The sequence below is a fragment of the Synchiropus splendidus genome, chromosome 17 (assembly GCF_027744825.2).
Source record: "Synchiropus splendidus isolate RoL2022-P1 chromosome 17, RoL_Sspl_1.0, whole genome shotgun sequence".
Lineage (NCBI taxonomy): Eukaryota > Metazoa > Chordata > Actinopteri > Syngnathiformes > Callionymidae > Synchiropus > Synchiropus splendidus.
Window position 1 is genome coordinate 15,219,678 of NC_071350.1, and position 17,314 is coordinate 15,236,991.

The following is a 17,314-nucleotide window of genomic DNA, read 5'->3' on the forward strand; positions in this document are numbered from 1 at the left end:
TAATATGAAGAGGTAAATGCAAGGACTGCATTTCCCAGGAGCCACTGCGTGAGTTTGACGGTCGGTGTCATCAGCCGGGACCGGTGGCGTGGGTTTGTGAAACAGAACCACTTCTGCTGTGCCTTTTCACGCATAAGACATCGTAATAGTCCGTCTACCAGTACAAGATGACGGTATGTTGATGTAGCCACCGTTATGTTCCCCTGCCGTGCTGTGTGGATGCTGGGTGAATGCTATTAATACTATTTCCGTGCTAAAGCGTGTAGCCAACTTAGCTAACACGCTCGCTGTGGCTGCAGTGTCAACATCGAATTTAATCATGTTTTACCATTCAAAACCGACCTCTTTTCTAGTCAGAAGTATTCTGAAAACAATGTCTATTCTTGGTGAGTTTATGAATTGGTCCGTCATGTCGTATGTTTATCATCGACGTATGTGCAGGAACGAAAAGGAACGGCGAAGTTGGACTTTCTGAGAAAGATTGAGTTGGAGATCCAGGAAAAGTGGGAAAAGGACAAAGCTTTTGAAAGCGACGCGCCGACGACTGTGGGGGAATGCTCCAAGTAAGGAAACACCTCTTCTGGTGCATGCGTTTCTCCTCACCTGCTGCTACTAGTATTACTTGACGTGCATATTTATCGTCCCTGTCACATCATCATTGAACAATAAGGGCGTGGCCTGTTCTCCAACTGTGTTGTATTTTTCTTTTTTCTCTGCAGCAAGAACAAGTATTTTGTTACCTTCCCTTACCCTTACATGAATGGCAGATTGCACCTGGGTCACACGTTCAGCTTGTCTAAGTGTGAAGTAAGTGACGCAGAATGTAGCGTTCATTTTGCTGAAACCGTATCAGTTATTTCTGAACATTTTTTTTTGTGTAGTTTGGAGTTGGTTATCAGCTGTTGAAGGGTAAGAAATGCCTTTTCCCGTTCGGCCTGCACTGCACAGGGATGCCCATCAAAGTAAGAGCTCTCCTTCCAAAACATTGAATCCCAAAAGTCATTGTTTTTAATATGTAATGAAAAACTGCTCGCCCTTCCAGGCATGTGCAGACAAGCTCAAGAGAGAGATGGAGGTGTATGGAAACCCTCCACAGTTTCCAGAGGAAGATGATGAAGAAGAAAAGGAGAAGCCCAAGACGTCAGATGAAATAATCATCAAAGACAAGGCGAAGGGCAAAAAGGTAGAATGTTTAGGTCAGTCAGCGTGACATTCACTGACTGGCTGCTGCTGTTTTATAAGGTCCAGTCCAAAAAAAAGTGCCGTTCATTCATCATCTACGGTCCTGTGTGTGGGATTATTACATAAACATGTCAATGATTTATTCTCCTGTAGAGTAAAGCGGTTGCCAAATCTGGATCATCCGCCTTCCAGTGGAACATCATGAGGTCGCTGGGTCTCAGTGACCAGGAAATAGAAAGATTTGCCAACGCAGAGCACTGGTTGGAGTATTTCCCTCCTCTGGCTGTCAAAGACCTGAAGATGATGGGAGTCAAGGTGATTCTTTTGTACCTGTCATACAGGTGTCAGTACAGATTTTAAGTTACAGCTCTGGTTTACATTTTGGTCTGATGTTTAACCCCACAGGTGGATTGGCGTCGCTCCTTCATCACAACAGATGTGAACCCCTTCTACGACTCCTTTGTCAGGTGGCAGTTCCTGACCCTTAAGGAGAGAAAGAAGATTAAATTTGGCAAAAGGTGAGTGCTTGACTTACCCTGAATCAAAAGTGTTCAGAGGTCGCGTTGATCTTTTCTTTAGAAATCTAAATACAGGGCCATTTTTTTGATGCAGGTACACTATCTACTCCCCTAAAGATGGGCAACCATGCATGGATCATGACAGGCAGACAGGAGAGGTAACTCTGCCATTTCATTGTCGCAGTCGACACACTGTTTAATGTTCCGAATATGTAACGTTTTCATGCCATGTAGGGAGTTGGTCCTCAGGAGTACACACTCATCAAGATGAAGATAGTGGAGCCATACACCGCCAGATTCAAGTCCAAAGTGTTCTACAGCAGGTAAAAAGTTTTAGTTTTTATTTGAAACAGTTTTAAGTTCTTCATCTAATCTTTTCATTTTGTCATCTATTTGTTGCTTTCAAGTGGCATGAAGAGCAAAAACATCTTCTTGGTGGCCGCAACACTCCGACCGGAGACCATGTTCGGTCAGACCAACTGCTGGGTCCGGCCCGATATGAAGTACGTGGCCTTTGAGACCACCAGCGGTGACATCTTCATCTGCACTAAGAGAGCTGCCCGGAACATGTCCTTCCAAGGCTTCACCAAGGAGAATGGAGTCGTTCCATTGGTCATGGAAATCCTGGGACAGGTACTTATCAGTACATCAACTACACTAATCCATCTGCTTGAATTATTCTTGAAAATTTGTGTCACTTTAGGACATTCTCGGCTGTGCCCTCAGTGCTCCACTGACCTCGTATACGGTCATCTATGCTCTGCCCATGCTCACCATCAAGGAGGACAAAGGTACATGACTTGGATCTACAGTGTGAAGGCATAAATTTGGAATTTCTCAGGAGCCTTTGTTCAAGAAAATCCATTATTTTGTGCAAAATAAAGCTGCTAAACTGTTATTTTGTATTTTACAATTCCCTCTCAAAATGTGATTGAAGTAGTTATAGAGCGGATATATATACTGTATTAGTGCTTTCCTGTTTGTCCATTTTCTTTTGCAGTCACTATAGGTATTTGAAATTTAAATCTAGAGAAAAACCTTGTTCTGACCTTCTCCCCACTTCTAGCTCATAAGCTGCATAAGTGCATGAAATGAAAAGTGTATTTTTCAGGTCTTGGTGACCTCTCAGCCATAACCACCCTGCACCCTACGGACATTTCCATCATATATATATATATGTATATACATATATATATACTGGATTTAGCGGTAGTTGCTGCGCAACTAAATCTTACTGAGAGGCTGTAGAGCTGTAGCAGAGGACTCCATTGTAAAAGCCTCATCTTTGTTGACAATACTTCTTGTTGATGGTGCGTATGTTTTCCTCAGGCACCGGTGTCGTCACCAGCGTTCCATCTGATGCTCCCGATGACATCGCCGCACTCAGAGACATCAAGAAGAAGCAAGTAAGTTGAAGCCCTTTTAACACAAGTTTATAATATTTTTTTTATCTGAACAATTGGAAGGTATTGATTGACTATTTGTGGTCACATGGTTCCAGGCCCTGAGAGAGAAGTACGGGATTGAAGATAAGATGGTTTTGCCGTTTGAACCGGTGAGCATTCATCAGACTTGTAAATAATTCTATTTTCTGTGATAAGAAAACAATCTTTTTGTGCTGCAATAACAAGTTAATAAGTCTTTAGTGTGTGTGTCATGTGTAACAAAAGAAAAATTGGCTTCCATTCTTCGTCTGGTAAACCAAGCGCTATGTTCCTTCTTAGATACCGATCATAGAAATCCCGGGTTACGGGAACCTCTCGGCTCCTCTGGTGTGCGACGAGCTTAAGATCCAGAGCCAGAACGATAAGGAGAAGCTGGTGGAAGCCAAAGAGAAAGTCTATCTGAAGGGATTCTATGAAGGGGTGAGTCTTCTTTGGCCACAGCCAGAAACTGAGTTACATGTGTGATATTCTCTGACCGCCACATGTCGCTCTCCATTTTTGTTTTGTTTTGTCAGTCACCATTGCTTCTTTATCATATGCTTCCTATGCAGATGGATATTGCAAAATAAAACCTATATTTAGCTTAAAAAAAGACGGTAGTGAGGCTGATGTCCTGTTCATGAGTATTTTGATCTTCCCATTGTAGATCATGCTGGTCGATGGATACAAGGGGCAGAAGGTCCAGGACGTCAAGAAACCAATCCAGAAGATGATGGTGGACAGAGTATGTGTTCACTCTTTCTGAAGGTGTAAAAAGCTTTTCTAAACATTGGCCATGGTGTCACCAGGGCGAGGCGATGATCTACATGGAGCCGGAGAAACAGGTCATGTCCAGGTCAGCCGACGAGTGTGTGGTGGCCCTGTGCGACCAGTGGTGAGTGTTCAGGAGATTTTGAATGATGAAGAAGCCTGGGTTTCAGTATTTAGGATCCTGATGGGAAACATCTCACAGGTATCTGGACTATGGAGATGCTGAGTGGAAGCAGCAGGCCAACGAAGCTCTGACGTCTCTGGAAACGTAGGGCGTCCTCTTACTTGCTGTTTGATTTAATTGAACACTCTTGAAGCGAGATGTTGCTTTATATTCTCCAGGTTTTGCGACGAGACGAGGAGAAACTTCGAGGCCACCCTGGCCTGGCTGCAGGAGCATGCCTGCTCCCGGACGTACGGACTCGGTGAGCCACAGATTTTGAGGCGTCCGCCTTGTCTTGTATGCTTTTAAGGCCCATCGCCATACTTGAAGCTCTGGTTTAGTTTAAGCCAGCGTCATTTTAGGCCTCTAGGGGGAGGTAGAGGACAGCAAATGACAGGGTTCTGAAATGGGAAGCACATTACTGAATGAACTGCGAGACACCAAAACCTCATTTTTCCATAATCACAAGTCTCTTTTGCATCACCACAGGAACACGTCTTCCTTGGGATGAGCAGTGGCTCATCGAGTCGCTATCTGACTCCACCATCTACATGGCCTTCTACACGGTGGCCCACCTCCTCCAGGGTGGAGTGCTGAACGGGCAGGGAGCATCACCGCTGGGCGTCAAGTATGATGCCGTCTGACTGTTGGCGGATGTTTTTGAACTCACCCCTGGTTTGTTCCCCGCAGGCCGGAGCAGATGACCAAAGACGTTTGGGACTTCATCTTCTTCAAGACGTCACCTTTCCCGAAGACCAGCATCCCGAAAGAGAATCTCCAGAGGCTGAGGCGGGAGTTTGAGTACTGGTACCCGGTGGATGTCCGTGTTTCTGGCAAAGACTTGGTGCCGAACCATCTGTCCTACTACCTGTACAACCACGTGGCCATGTGGCCCAAAGACAAGTGAGTCTGTGACGAGAGAAACGTTCTGTTCAATTGACCTTGGAAGGTGGGACTCTACTGCCACCTGCTGTCCTTTTTGATGTAATAAAAAAAAAAAATGGGAACAGAGCTGTTTGGCGGAGGTCTGCCCTCACCTCGTGCTTCTCAAGTCATCTGGTTACTCTCCTCTGTCCTTCTGTTTGATGTTTCATGGCGCTATTTTTGCTCATGTTCTCAGTGGAAAGTGGCCTCAGGCGGTTCGAGCCAACGGACATCTGCTGCTCAACTCTGAAAAGGTGCTACTCACCGTTTCTGTCGTTTTTGGCCGCCGTTGATGTTTTGCGTGGCCCTTTCCGCACGTGACAGTTTTTTTTTTCCCCTCCACTGTAGTTGATGCTGTTCTGCGACAGCCCTGTAACATCAAACATCTGTTTATCTTTCTCACCAGATGTCCAAGTCTACCGGAAACTTCCTCACTCTCAGCCAGGCGATTGACAAGTTCTCAGCAGATGGTGAGCACTTTCTACTTGATTCGTCCTCCCACGGTTTGGCTCATGCGTCCACTGGACCGGAACACTTCTTCTCATAGCGCACTTTCTGCTATTAACTTGGGGAAACCCTTCTGAAGAAGGTGCAGCTCCAGAGCTGCGTCACCTCTCACGGGAAGGGTCGTGTTGCCAAAGTGGACAGGTGTATAATAGAGGTGCCTTGCTCCAGGGATGCGTCTGGCTCTGGCTGACGCCGGCGACACGGTGGAGGACGCTAACTTTGTGGAGACCATGGCCGACGCGGGCATCCTGCGCCTCTACACCTGGGTGGAGTGGGTGAAGGAGATGATCGCCAACCAGAACAATCTGAGGACCGGCCCCGCCACTACTTTCAACGACCGGGTCTTTGCCAGGTAACTGGTGGAGTGCGTCACATCTCGTGTGGCCTGCCTCATATTTAATAAACCCCCACTATATTGTCATGTTTTTGGGAGGAGTTTAAAGGGTGTGTTGCCACAGCTGTTTTGAAAAAGTCATCCTTCCATCCCTTAAAAAGTAACTTATGTTACCTTGCTAATGACTTTAAAAGTAACTTCAGTTAGATTCCAAGTTACTTTGCGAGTTACATTTTAGCAGCCCTCATCGTCTAAACAAAAGTGCCATTTTTTTTATATCTGAGCTTAAAAACTGTTCTTAGCTGGGTGAATGTTGAGTTAATATTTTATTTTCTCATGCTGTATTAACACATTGCACCTAAAACCACACTCATAAAAAAATGTTTTTTTAATTTATTTTTTTCTTTTGTCAAAACGTTCACAAATTTACAAAAGAATATAATAAATAAGGGTTAATAAAAAAAATGTTGGAAATGCCACATATCTTTCTGATAGTATCCCGTCTACTACTAGAAGTCTACAACAAAGCCAGTGTTTCTCGTCTCCTGCTGGCCGCGAACCCTGCAGGGATAATAATGTCATCTTTAACAACCACAAACCCGGAGTAGAGGCAGAATTTTCAGCTAGAAACCCACGAATCTCTCCTCACTCCTCTGTTGTTTACATTGGTGTCACTGGCAGCTTCACACGTGAGCGGCCCACATGCTGAAAACATGACTGACAAGTCCTGCATGCATGATGTCTTGCACCAAGAGGCAAATAGCTTGCTTCCGCAAAAATGTAACCACGGCGACTTGGATAAGTAAATTTAATCAGATTATGTAGTTGGAAATAGTAACGCATGACTGAAAAAGTTGTTTGATAAGAGTAACATGTTACGGCATCACTGGTCATGGCCCCTTTAAAGGAGAGACATTTGACAAGACTTTCTGTCTGGTTTAGTGAGATGAACTCTGGGATCTTGAAGACGGAGCAGCACTATGAAAAGATGATGTACAAAGAAGGTCTGAAGACCGGCTTCTTCGAGTTCCAGGTATATTTTGACGCTTTCATTTTTGATTGATTCTGTTGATGTTTTTGAGCGAATCTAACCGGTGCTTTGTCTGAACGGTTGTTCACAGGCCGCCAAAGACAAGTACCGAGAGCTGGCGATCGAAGGGATGCACAGAGATCTGGTGTTCCAGTTCATAGAGAGACAAACTTTGCTGCTGGCTCCCATCTGCCCGCACCTCTGCGAATACACCTGGGGTCTCCTGGGCAAGGTGAGAAAGCAGACTGCAGTTATTTTTTTTGGTCATACTCATTTTCAGAGTCGTCCTTGTGCCGTCCAGAGGACACAGGGGTGAGGCAGGGCAGCGCTCTTCACCCTGCTGCCCATTCGCCGGGTGTGAAATGGGGTCTCACTGAGTTGACACTTTACAGCTGGCTGTGAAAGGACTGACGTTCCCGTCCGTGCTCAGAGCCTGGAATATTTTTCACACTCAAATTTCTGAATCTGAAGGAAAGCCACTCTGATGCCTCCCCCCCGCCTTCCCCCGGTCGCCTAGCAACGCTCTCCTCTGCTGTAATGCTCGGAGAAAAGTGAACTTTAAACATAGATTGAACGTACGCCTTTGTTCCAGACCCACTCGCTGATGAAGGCGACGTGGCCGGCGGCGGGTCCGGTCGACGAGATCCTCATGCGCTCGTCTCAGTACCTGATGGAGACGGCGCATGATCTGCGCTTGAGGCTGAAGGCGTACATGAATCCTCCGAAAAACAAGGTAGGACAGCCGCCGCTGCCTGAGGAGGCTGGATGCCGAGTCCTTCTCACTCCTGCTTGGACGCATTGTGAAGATTGTTTCACTAAATTTAGGAGCGTGTGGGAGCGTGTGGGAGTGGAGTGTTAGTGCTAATTCTTCTGAGGAGGGAGATGTGAAGCTCTGATGAACAAAAGAGTTGATCTTCTGCATCATCCCCACAAGCCACAAGCAAATGTCAAGTGCCTTTAGGAGTGATTTAGTCTGCAGATCCTTTGAAGTCTTTCATATTGACTTGGTGAGGAGCAACCACTTTAATCACAGGCACCTTTCCCTGGCTGCATCTGAACCAATCCATTGTGGCCTGGGGTCTTTTTACTGAACATGAAAAATTGTTTTTCCCCCAATATAAATGTAATTCTCTTGCCGTTTTCTACTTTTTTTTTAGGTGGGGGCTGTTTCATTTGATTTATTTTTATTAGTTTTATTTTTTGAGGATAATAATCATATTTGGTTACATCTCTTTTCATTCATTTTTGTCTTTGCTTTTGTTCACTTTCTTACTTATTTTGATATTTAATTTAAAAAGTTATTTGTTTATATTCTTTTCTTTCTATAGTTGCATTACACGTATAAAATATTCTTCTAAATTACTTGATTTATCTTTATTAATTTTATTTTTTGAGGATAATAATTATATTTGGTTAGATCTCTTTTCATTCATTTTTTCACTTTCTGACTTGTTTTGATATTTTATTAAAAAAGTTATTTGTTCATGTTCTTCTCCTTCTATAGTTGAATGACAAGTAAAAAAACTATTCTTCTAAATCACTTTTGTCACCCCCAAAATATGTTTATGTAGTATACGTTTATTCCAAACTTATTTTGAGTGAATAACAAGCGTATATGAAGCATAAGTGGCTTGAATATGTGCATGTTTGTTTGCTGCCGACAGAAAGGCGACTCCAAGCCGCCAGCCAAACCGTCCCACTGCACCATCTACGTGGCCAAGAGCTACCCTCCGTGGCAGCACAGCGCCTTATCTCTGCTTGGCAAACACTACAAGGTGAAGAAACAAGCAACCCAGTTGTGTTTTTCTCTTCCGATCCACAAAATGTTTTTTTATTTTCAGACGCCATATTGTGCTGCCGTGTGGCGGCTCTTGGTTGCGGTGTCACATCTATCTCTTGTTTTCTCTCGCAGAGCAACAACGGTGTTCTTCCAGACAACAAAGTCATCGCCAGCGAGTTAGGAGCTCTGCCTGAGCTGAAGAAGTACATGAAGAGAGTCATGCCCTTTGTGGCCATGATCAAGGTAACACTGACTCACAGCAATGCAGCTACAAATGCTAGTCAAACTGACTTTTTCAAGCCGCCAGAAGACTTGAGATGTCGAGAAAAAGTGCTCCATGTGTGCATCAAAAACATCACATTGTAGCGATGAGAACAGTAAATCAATAGTTGACTTTTGATTTTGTTTTTCCATTTTATTGCTACAGGAAAACCTGGAGAAAAATGGTCCGAGGGTTTTGGATCTGGAGCTGGAGTTCGATGAGCGGGCCGTGTTGATGGAGAATTTGGTCTATTTGACAAACTCTTTGGAGGTTTGTTGTTGGTTTTCACTTTTGAAAGCAGCCAAGGTTATTGTTGTTAATGTCAAGAGATGAAGGGAGGTGAAGAGGAGAGTGCAGGCAGGGTGGGAAGAGACCGTGTTAGACCTGGGAGATGAAGACGAGGTGGACAACCAATGAGGTTTATGGCTACAGTGGACAGGTTAAAGTGGTGGACTTGCTGTGGCCTGATGGGAAGTGGGGAGGGTTGTTGAACCAACTTATAATCAGGCCTCAAATATCTGTTTATTTAAAGTTCAAATGCAAAAAAGGAAACAGAAAATCAATGTTCCTCCGGTGTGTTTATTCTTTTTTTGTAGCTGGAGCAGATCGATGTCTTGTTCGCGTCTGAGGGAGACGAGAAGGTGAAGGAGGACGGTTGCCCTGGGAAGCCGTTCTGTTTCTTCAGATCGGAGGTAGGCTGCTTGAAAAACATCAATATCTCGGACGCTTTTCATTCAAAGGTCACCGGGGTCGGGAGGTTGTCTCCACAGGCGGTTGCTTCCGTCTTTACCATGTGTATTTAAGATGGTTGGGGTACTGTTTTGGTCTCACACTGTTTGGCTTGTTTGCCTTCAAACCTTACTCAAATAGTTATTATTGATTTAGGAAGCTCCAGTTTTCCCAAAGGTCATTGAGGTCAAAGTGTTTTTAAGCCCCAGAATCTGATCTGCTCCTCGTCTTAGCCCGGCGTGAGCGTGTCGCTGATCAACCCTCAGCCAGCCAACGGCCTCTTTTCCACCAAAATGGACATCCGACAAGGAGACACCCGAGACACCATCGTCCGGCGGCTCGCCAAAATCCACCGCCTCATCAAAGGTGAGCAGGATTTTCATGTGAGGACCCAACTGTCGTGCTGTTGGCGCCACCTGCTGCTCCGACTGGTGAGGATTTTACCCACCTGCGAGCCACTGACCTCCAAATGATGTGGTGAACTCGACTGTGTGTTGAACACAGGGTGTCGTACTGTGAATGCCACACATCCAAGTGAGTCCAAGCGACTTGACCTGGTTACCGTAAAAAACGTTAGTTGGAATCTTGAAGCCTCGTGGATGTTTGGACACAGGAACTGGATCTTTTCTGTTTTCACTCGCAAACTCAGCTGGACCTCAGTGCCAGTTCAACCTGCAATGTTTCCAGACTAGGTGGCGCACTCTAGTAACACTGGCCTTTGTCCAACACGAGGCATGAATCCCAGTTATATTGGCGTTAATGTTTTCCCACATTTCTCCAGATCTCTCCCGGGTCAAGCTGATGCGGTACGAAGACCCGCTCCTCGGTCCACGCCGGGTTCCAGTCCTGGGCCAGGAGGAGAAGGGCAAGCTCCCCATCTCCACAGAGTGCGTGTTTAACGTCAATCTGCAGGACAAGAAGGTCACGCTGGCCGACAACGGTCTCTCCGTGGACATCGGCGACACTCTGGTTTATCTGCTCCACTGACCATTCGCAAGCAGAGCAGGTCGAGTCTGTGAGTTGTGATCGGCCCCTGAGGCCATGTGTGGCAACAGCAGCTTGCTATTGTTACGAACTGAGTCAGCAGTGGGTCTGGAACCAATGAGACCTGAAATAATGTGTCGAATGTGTCTCCATCGTCTGTCAAGACTTCCCATTTACAATCATGACGTTTAACAGAGAACAATAATTTACCATGTGTGTAAAACAAAGGTTTTTAAATAAAGCCTAGCACAAACGTGACTCTTCTCCAAACTTTGTTTTCGTGTCCTTGCACCCGTGCACACGTCTCTGTTCTTAAATACATCAAGCGTGAGGGTCTTGTTCGTTCAGCCTGTCAGCTTTTCCATTTTCCTGCCGCGGAGGAAAGTGTTTTTAAACTTCCACTCTTCCCAGAGACACATGAAACACCCGACACGTTGTCCGGTTTTTCATCTCCACCGGCTGTTATTACGATTTTCAGGCCAATGTTCCACTTGTGACCAGGTTCATTCAGGCTCATCCTAAGTCCATTTCTGAAAAAAAACTTGCCTCACTTCACAGCAAAAATTCTCCTTAAACGATTCCACTGATGGGTGAAGGGTTGTTTTGGATAAAATTTGCAGGTACAAATACAGGACATCTAGTTATAAAATAGATTTATTTCCTTTTTTCTGCCTGTGAATGGAACAGTAAATATACATTTAGAGCCATTCAAATATATTATTTCAAAATTGTGGATATTCAAAAGTAATAATTACAATGCAAAAAATCAACTAAAAAAAGGAGTCAGTTTTTTTTTATTTAGAAGCATGAAGAAGAACAGAAGTGCGGTCTCATATTTTGAGCAGTACGAATGAAATTCAATTCTGTTGCACTGATATTTGTAATATTTTGTATTTAAATGATAATGTAAAAGTACATTTAAATGTGAAAGATATGTGGAATTTTTTACATATAAAAAACAGAAAATATTCTTATTTTGTGTTTAAAGGATAATAGAAAAGTACATTTAAGAAAATCTTGTTTTTTTAATGAAAAATAAATAAGAACATATTATTATTATTATTATTATATAATTATTACACTAATTATAAAAAGAACAAAAAAAGAGACACATGGTAAAAAGAAACATATGACTATATATATATATATATATATATATATATATATAATCTTCTTTACCTGTCCTCTGCTTTCTCTGCTAAGAAAATTGTTATTAATTTTAACATATCAATTTATAATAAATATTATTATTCCCATTATTATTTTCATATATATATATATATATATGGTGTCATTTCTAGTGTTATTTCTAGTGACACTCCCAGATCTCACTGGTGACTCTGTAGCGCGTGAACCTGAGTGAGAATTGAAGGTCATGGTCAGTGACGCAGTGATCATCCAGCAGAAACCCAACGTGCACAGACCACAGCTAAACTGCTCTCCTCCTTTCTGGAAGATTCTCGAATAAACGTCAATAAACCCCCTCTGCTTTGATCAGGTGCTTCTCTGGGCGCTCCCGAGCTCTGCTGGCGTCCCTGCAGCTTCTGTGTCAGTGGGCGTCTCGGTGGAAGTCTCCAGCAGACGACAAGTGTTGGACTTATCTCTGTCACGCAGCCTCTGGCCTCGGCTTCCACCGCTGCGTCTTATCTGCGCACGCTCACACACACGCTCCCTCTCAGTGGGGAAGTGTCAGTCCGGCCCCCCCTCCTCCTCGGTGCACCTTCTCGCTATGGAGCAGACGTCTGTCACACGCCAGTAAGTGTTTTGTTTTCGGCAAATATTCCTTCACAGTGAGGAGGGGACCGACACTGTGGAGTCGTGTGTGCGATGTTATCTACAGGCTTTAACCCATTTTTACACTCCACACTGAACCGAAATTCCCTGTTTACAACCACTAATGTTGGATGAGAAAGGAGGGAGAATGTGTGGATGGATGGGTGAATGACAGTGATGGGGCTTCATGAAACAGTGTACTTATTTCCAGTGCTCAGTAGGTGGCGCTCTCAGTCGGGAAACGTTTCATTAAAGTCTTGATTCCAGAGCTGAACTGTCGAGCCTGACTTCCGAAGTGGTCGCTGTCGACAAACAAAGCGAGAGCTTCCGCGAATTCGACCGCTTCCGTGTCACGTCGGAGCCGGTCCTGACTCAGCCCGGGCTCGGCATCACCACGACAACCGTGACCACCATCACGCAGACGGGAGGAGACTGGAGCACCGGCCTGCTGGACGTCTGCGCAGACAGAAACACGTGTGAGGACTTTGGGGAGGAGAACTTTCCTCAGCTTGGAGTTTCACGCAGGATTCGGTTCTCAGGTATCGTCGGTGGCCTGGTTCCGTGCTGTTTGGACCTGAATTTGGCTCATCACTTTGGCGAGTGCCTCTGTCTGCCTCTTCTACCTGGATCAACCTTCGCCATGAGAGTGGGAATCCGGGAGCGCTACAAGATCAGAGTGAGGAGATGAAGTCATCCACTCTTGAATTGTGTCCCTCACCTGGTGTGTGTGTGTCCAGCAGGGCAGCGTGTGTGAAGACTGGGCCAGTGTGTGCTGCTGCTACTGTCCAGCCCTGTGTCAGATGAGCCGAGAAACCAAGCTGAGGATGAAGACCCGGACGTATCATGTGACCACGGCCCTCGAGAGCTCGTGAGGCTTCTGCACCCGAGTGACCGGTATCAAACAGTCAGTAAATGTAGCTATGCGCAATAACAGACGTGTTGTGGGTCAGCTGATCGGCACACTATGTTTTTTCTGGCATTTTTCGGGGCCGTTCGAGTTCTGGATTTTTGAAATCAGGAGCAAAAAAAATCTCAATTTTTTTGTTCAAACTTTTGTTCCGGGACGTTCGAAAACCGAGGTACCACTGTGTGTATATATAGTGTGTATATATATTGATGAATACAGAGCCCGTATTAAAAGAAAATTTCCTCGTTGACATTTATATATTTTTTTTCTACAGTGAAATATTTTTTTAATTTTCTCATAAACTCAGTTTGCTGGATGACATTTTCGCCACAGATGTCTATGTTAATTTGACCTTTATTTGCAGCGTAATAATTGGCCCTGCTATTGTCCCGTTCAAACTCATTTGTATTTTGCAAACTGTTCCTTCCGAACCCTTTACGTTAAACCTGCATGAGTCGGGACGTTTCCGCGGCGATGACGAGTCGTCCCGGTGGAATTCAAACCGATGAGCATTTGATATCGTCTTGTCAGCCAAAGGTCAGCAGACACATTAACGTTTCCCGTTTCACGACGGAGAGAGTGAGGAGCATCCTTCCTCACCTTCAGGCTCAGATGGTGTAATGACTGTGTAACGACACATTTGGGAGGCTTGCTAAACATCTGTGGGCTCGCTGACGTCTCAGACAGAGGCAGGTAATCCATCATGTGACAGCAGCAAACACCTTCCCGAGATTTGACATGCAGGCGCCGCCGGCTGAACCTGGGATTATGGTTCGCAGCGTGGCCAGTTTGTAGCCAAACCAAATGATCCCGATCGAATTAGAGGTTTGGTGCATGAAGCCGACGGCCCGAGTCATGAGCTTCTTAACCCTGACTGACGAACAATGTCCTCAACTGAAACCCCACTAAAAATAAAGTTAGAGAAAAGAAAAACAGAGTAAAATAGCCTTTTGTGCAGGGACATTAGACTTGCACAAGAAAAAACAGCAGCGAGACCTCGGCAACAAAATGTCGTCGCTTGGCTTCCGGTTCCAATACCTATACATTATAATATTAATGAGTGCAAAAACTAATATACTTCTGAGTGCAAAGTAAGGGTAAAGTAAGTTTAGTAAAGTGTGAAACTTTAGGCTACATGCTAACATGCTAACAGGTTGAAACTATCTCTCATACTGGTCAAGCCGGGAAACTCATTTTTCTCTTCATTACAAATCAAAGTGGGGTTTTTGTTATTAGACCTTTGTTTTCACAGTTATTTATGAGCAAAAATGGAACATGGCGCCAACTTCACTGAAGATTCTGAACTGATATGCGTCTCTTTCTGGAGCACTGTCTTTCGGTTTTAGTGTGGTATGAAACGGTTGACACGCCATTTGGATGTTGGTGGATTGACGCTTGGGTTTCAGTGGGACGCTCATCCCGTGTTCAGTCACTGAGTTTTGGAGGGGGGGCATGAAGGTACCCGTTACTCTGTGGGAAGTTAGACCTGGGACGTCATAAGCTTAGCGCATCCTAGCTACCAAATTATCGGAATGTGTTGTTTCTTTGTCTTGTTTCTTTCCTCTATAAAAATAAAAATAAAAATAAAAATAAAAATAAAAATAAATTCAGACAAAGAATTATACATGAAAGAATTTTTTAAAATAAAATAAAATACACACTTCATTCAGAGGAGGAATCATACATGAAAAAACATTTTAAAATTAAGAAAATTAACTAAGACAAAAAATGATACAAAGATTTTTTTTCTGTATGAATAAAAGTCGGGTGACATTACTGGAGGATCGCAAATGGTCGTAATGGGCTGATGAGGCTTCATGAAACAGTGCGCTTATTTTCACAGCTCACTAGGTGGCGCTCTCGGTTTAGAAATGATGGGAGGTTTCAGTGAAGTAACTGTTCAAAATCAACGATTTTAGAGCAGAGAGTGTCACCTAGTGGGCTCATGCTAGCATGTGAGCAAACCAGCATTTCAGTTGACGCCTTTAGAGTTTGACAACAGTGATGACATATGAACTGTTGCGCATGCATTTTGGCAGCAGAAGTACAACGTACTGCTGTTTTTCAGGCTAAAATATCACACATTTGATGCGCAAAGATCACGCTACAATGTGTTCTAACACTGACTATAGGACTCGTAGCTATGAGCCTCTTTCGTCGACAAATTGCAAGCTTGTGTTTCTTCATGATGTCAGCTGTAAATGGGACTCCACTGGTGCCACCAACCTCAGTGCGGTGACGTGGGAGTGTGGTGGGGTGAAAACGGGGCTTCAACTGTATGAGTGAGTCCAATATCAACAGGAAACCAGGTCGACCCGCGTTCCAAAAAATCATGTGCGAACACACAGTGTTCAAGTGTGAAAGTTGGTTCGTCATTTTTGTTCTGAAACTGGGAACCAAAGCCCCCGATTCTCTGCTTCTTGCGGTACAAGAGCCGAGAGAATCGATACGTCAGTGAGACGGAGCGATCCGGAAATGAAAATGTATTTTACTGAGTGAAGCAGGTGGCTTCTCAAAGGGCAAGCGAGTCGTTGTTCACTCCACCTGCAGCTGCTTCGACACTGGAGTCACTCAGAAATGTATAGACTTTTCACATGGTAAAGTTCATCAGAAACAAGGAGCATGTAAAACGTAAAATAAAATAGATATAAATACTGAATTCTAGATCAAAGCACTTCCCGACATAGAGTCAGTGGGCTGGAAAAAAGATGGGAGTATATCGTCGACTCTGAACTGGTGGCCAGATGAAGAACGTAAAATTAAGATTGATAATGTGAGTAACGCTTCCTCTGACATCACAGATGCGGCTTCTATATCAACTCCGAGAAGTCGGTTTGTTGAAGGATTCAGCTGAGATTTGCTGACTTTTAGAGCTCTGTGATGTGAACTTGGCATCGTTGACGTTTCCTCGTCCTTCAGGCAACAGATGCTCCAGATTCCACCATCCATCTCCGTCAGTCTTTTGAAGGCGCGGTGATGAACGCCCGGCTTTGAGAAACACAGAGACACATTTCGTCGGGAAACTGTTCCTGAGTTGTGGAGATTCTGCTTCAGACAGACTCACGACTCTGAGAACATCACAGACACTGAGCATTGGATTTGAAGTTGGAGAAGTGATAAATCCATCTCACAAATAAACAAATGAATAAATAAAGCAAGTAAAACGTTTGTGTGTTTGATTTTTTTTAAAGGTTTGAAAATATCAATGATCATCACCTATTTGACCAGAATGAACATTTTAAGTAGGTATTTGGTTGTAAAATAAATGTCATATATTGTTATTAAATTACTACACACAAATACTAGAAGATATTTTTTGCACATGAAAAAATGTCTAATTTGGAAAAATAAATTGGGGAGTCAATGAGTGAGCAAAAAAAAAAAATAATAAAGCACATTTTGTGAATTATAGACTTTAAAAATAAATATATTTTTAAAATATTATGGGGATGGGGCAATAATAATATTTTTTTATGGCAATTTCTAAATATATCCGAAAACTTATGTAAATAAAATTCAATAAATTAAAATAATACATAAATAAAAACTTAAGGATAAAATACAGAGAAAATAAGTACATACATTTTAAAAATAAGTAATGAAATATTGTTACCAATTATTATTATTTTCATTTTCCTTTTATATTCCGAGTCACTCACCCACACTTAGAGGGAAAACGTTTGCTTTCATAGAGAATCACAGAAGTTAGAGAAAACTTTCTCTCAATGTTTCTGTTTTAACAGCTTTCTAAACGTCAAATATGTGGTTGCGCAGACTTTGTCAAAGCTGTGAGTCTCGGAGGAGGCTCAATCTGGGCCAGTTAACAACATGTGGAGCTCCCCAGAGGTGCCAGCAGATGTTGCGCCATCATTCCTCGAGGCAGAGACGGCTTCTGCTCCCAACCTCAGGGCGGCGCCCGTGATGCAGCTTTAGTGGAGCTGTTTTTTTTCTCCCTCTCTGTGATGTCAATGGCTGATCTGGAGCCTGATGTGGGATTTCCACAGGAGGAGGAGAGAGAAAGCTTGA

General features: G+C 43.9%; 2 protein-coding genes across 5 annotated transcripts; both read left to right on the top strand.

The window, feature by feature from the left end:
• The first annotated feature begins 35 nt into the window (after positions 1 to 35).
• Positions 36 to 10,860, top strand: LOC128748331 (leucine--tRNA ligase, cytoplasmic-like). The gene is made up of 32 exons (XM_053846996.1): positions 36 to 173; positions 442 to 563; positions 720 to 807; positions 882 to 962; positions 1,043 to 1,183; positions 1,336 to 1,497; positions 1,588 to 1,700; positions 1,795 to 1,858; positions 1,935 to 2,023; positions 2,108 to 2,333; positions 2,404 to 2,491; positions 3,030 to 3,106; positions 3,202 to 3,255; positions 3,425 to 3,565; positions 3,792 to 3,869; positions 3,934 to 4,019; positions 4,098 to 4,163; positions 4,238 to 4,320; positions 4,548 to 4,686; positions 4,749 to 4,961; positions 5,179 to 5,236; positions 5,389 to 5,452; positions 5,658 to 5,841; positions 6,766 to 6,856; positions 6,945 to 7,085; positions 7,446 to 7,586; positions 8,518 to 8,628; positions 8,766 to 8,876; positions 9,061 to 9,165; positions 9,492 to 9,587; positions 9,858 to 9,990; positions 10,406 to 10,860. The coding sequence occupies exons 1-32, from the start codon at positions 168 to 170 to the stop codon at positions 10,609 to 10,611; spliced, it is 3,558 nt and encodes a 1,185-aa protein (XP_053702971.1). The 5' UTR covers positions 36 to 167; the 3' UTR covers positions 10,612 to 10,860.
• A 1,367-nt stretch (positions 10,861 to 12,227) lies between these two features.
• On the top strand, positions 12,228 to 16,432 carry plac8l1 (PLAC8 like 1). Of its 4 annotated transcripts, none has more exons than XM_053847610.1 (5): positions 12,228 to 12,363; positions 12,649 to 12,857; positions 12,921 to 13,057; positions 13,119 to 13,285; positions 16,208 to 16,432. In XM_053847610.1, the coding sequence occupies exons 1-4, from the start codon at positions 12,338 to 12,340 to the stop codon at positions 13,251 to 13,253; spliced, it is 507 nt and encodes a 168-aa protein (XP_053703585.1). In that variant the 5' UTR covers positions 12,228 to 12,337; the 3' UTR covers positions 13,254 to 13,285; positions 16,208 to 16,432. The 4 variants fall into 4 exon arrangements, with proteins under 4 accessions (XP_053703585.1, XP_053703584.1, XP_053703583.1 ...); XM_053847609.1 differs by having other exon boundaries at positions 13,119 to 13,275; XM_053847608.1 differs by having other exon boundaries at positions 13,119 to 16,432.
• The last annotated feature ends 882 nt before the right edge of the window (positions 16,433 to 17,314 follow it).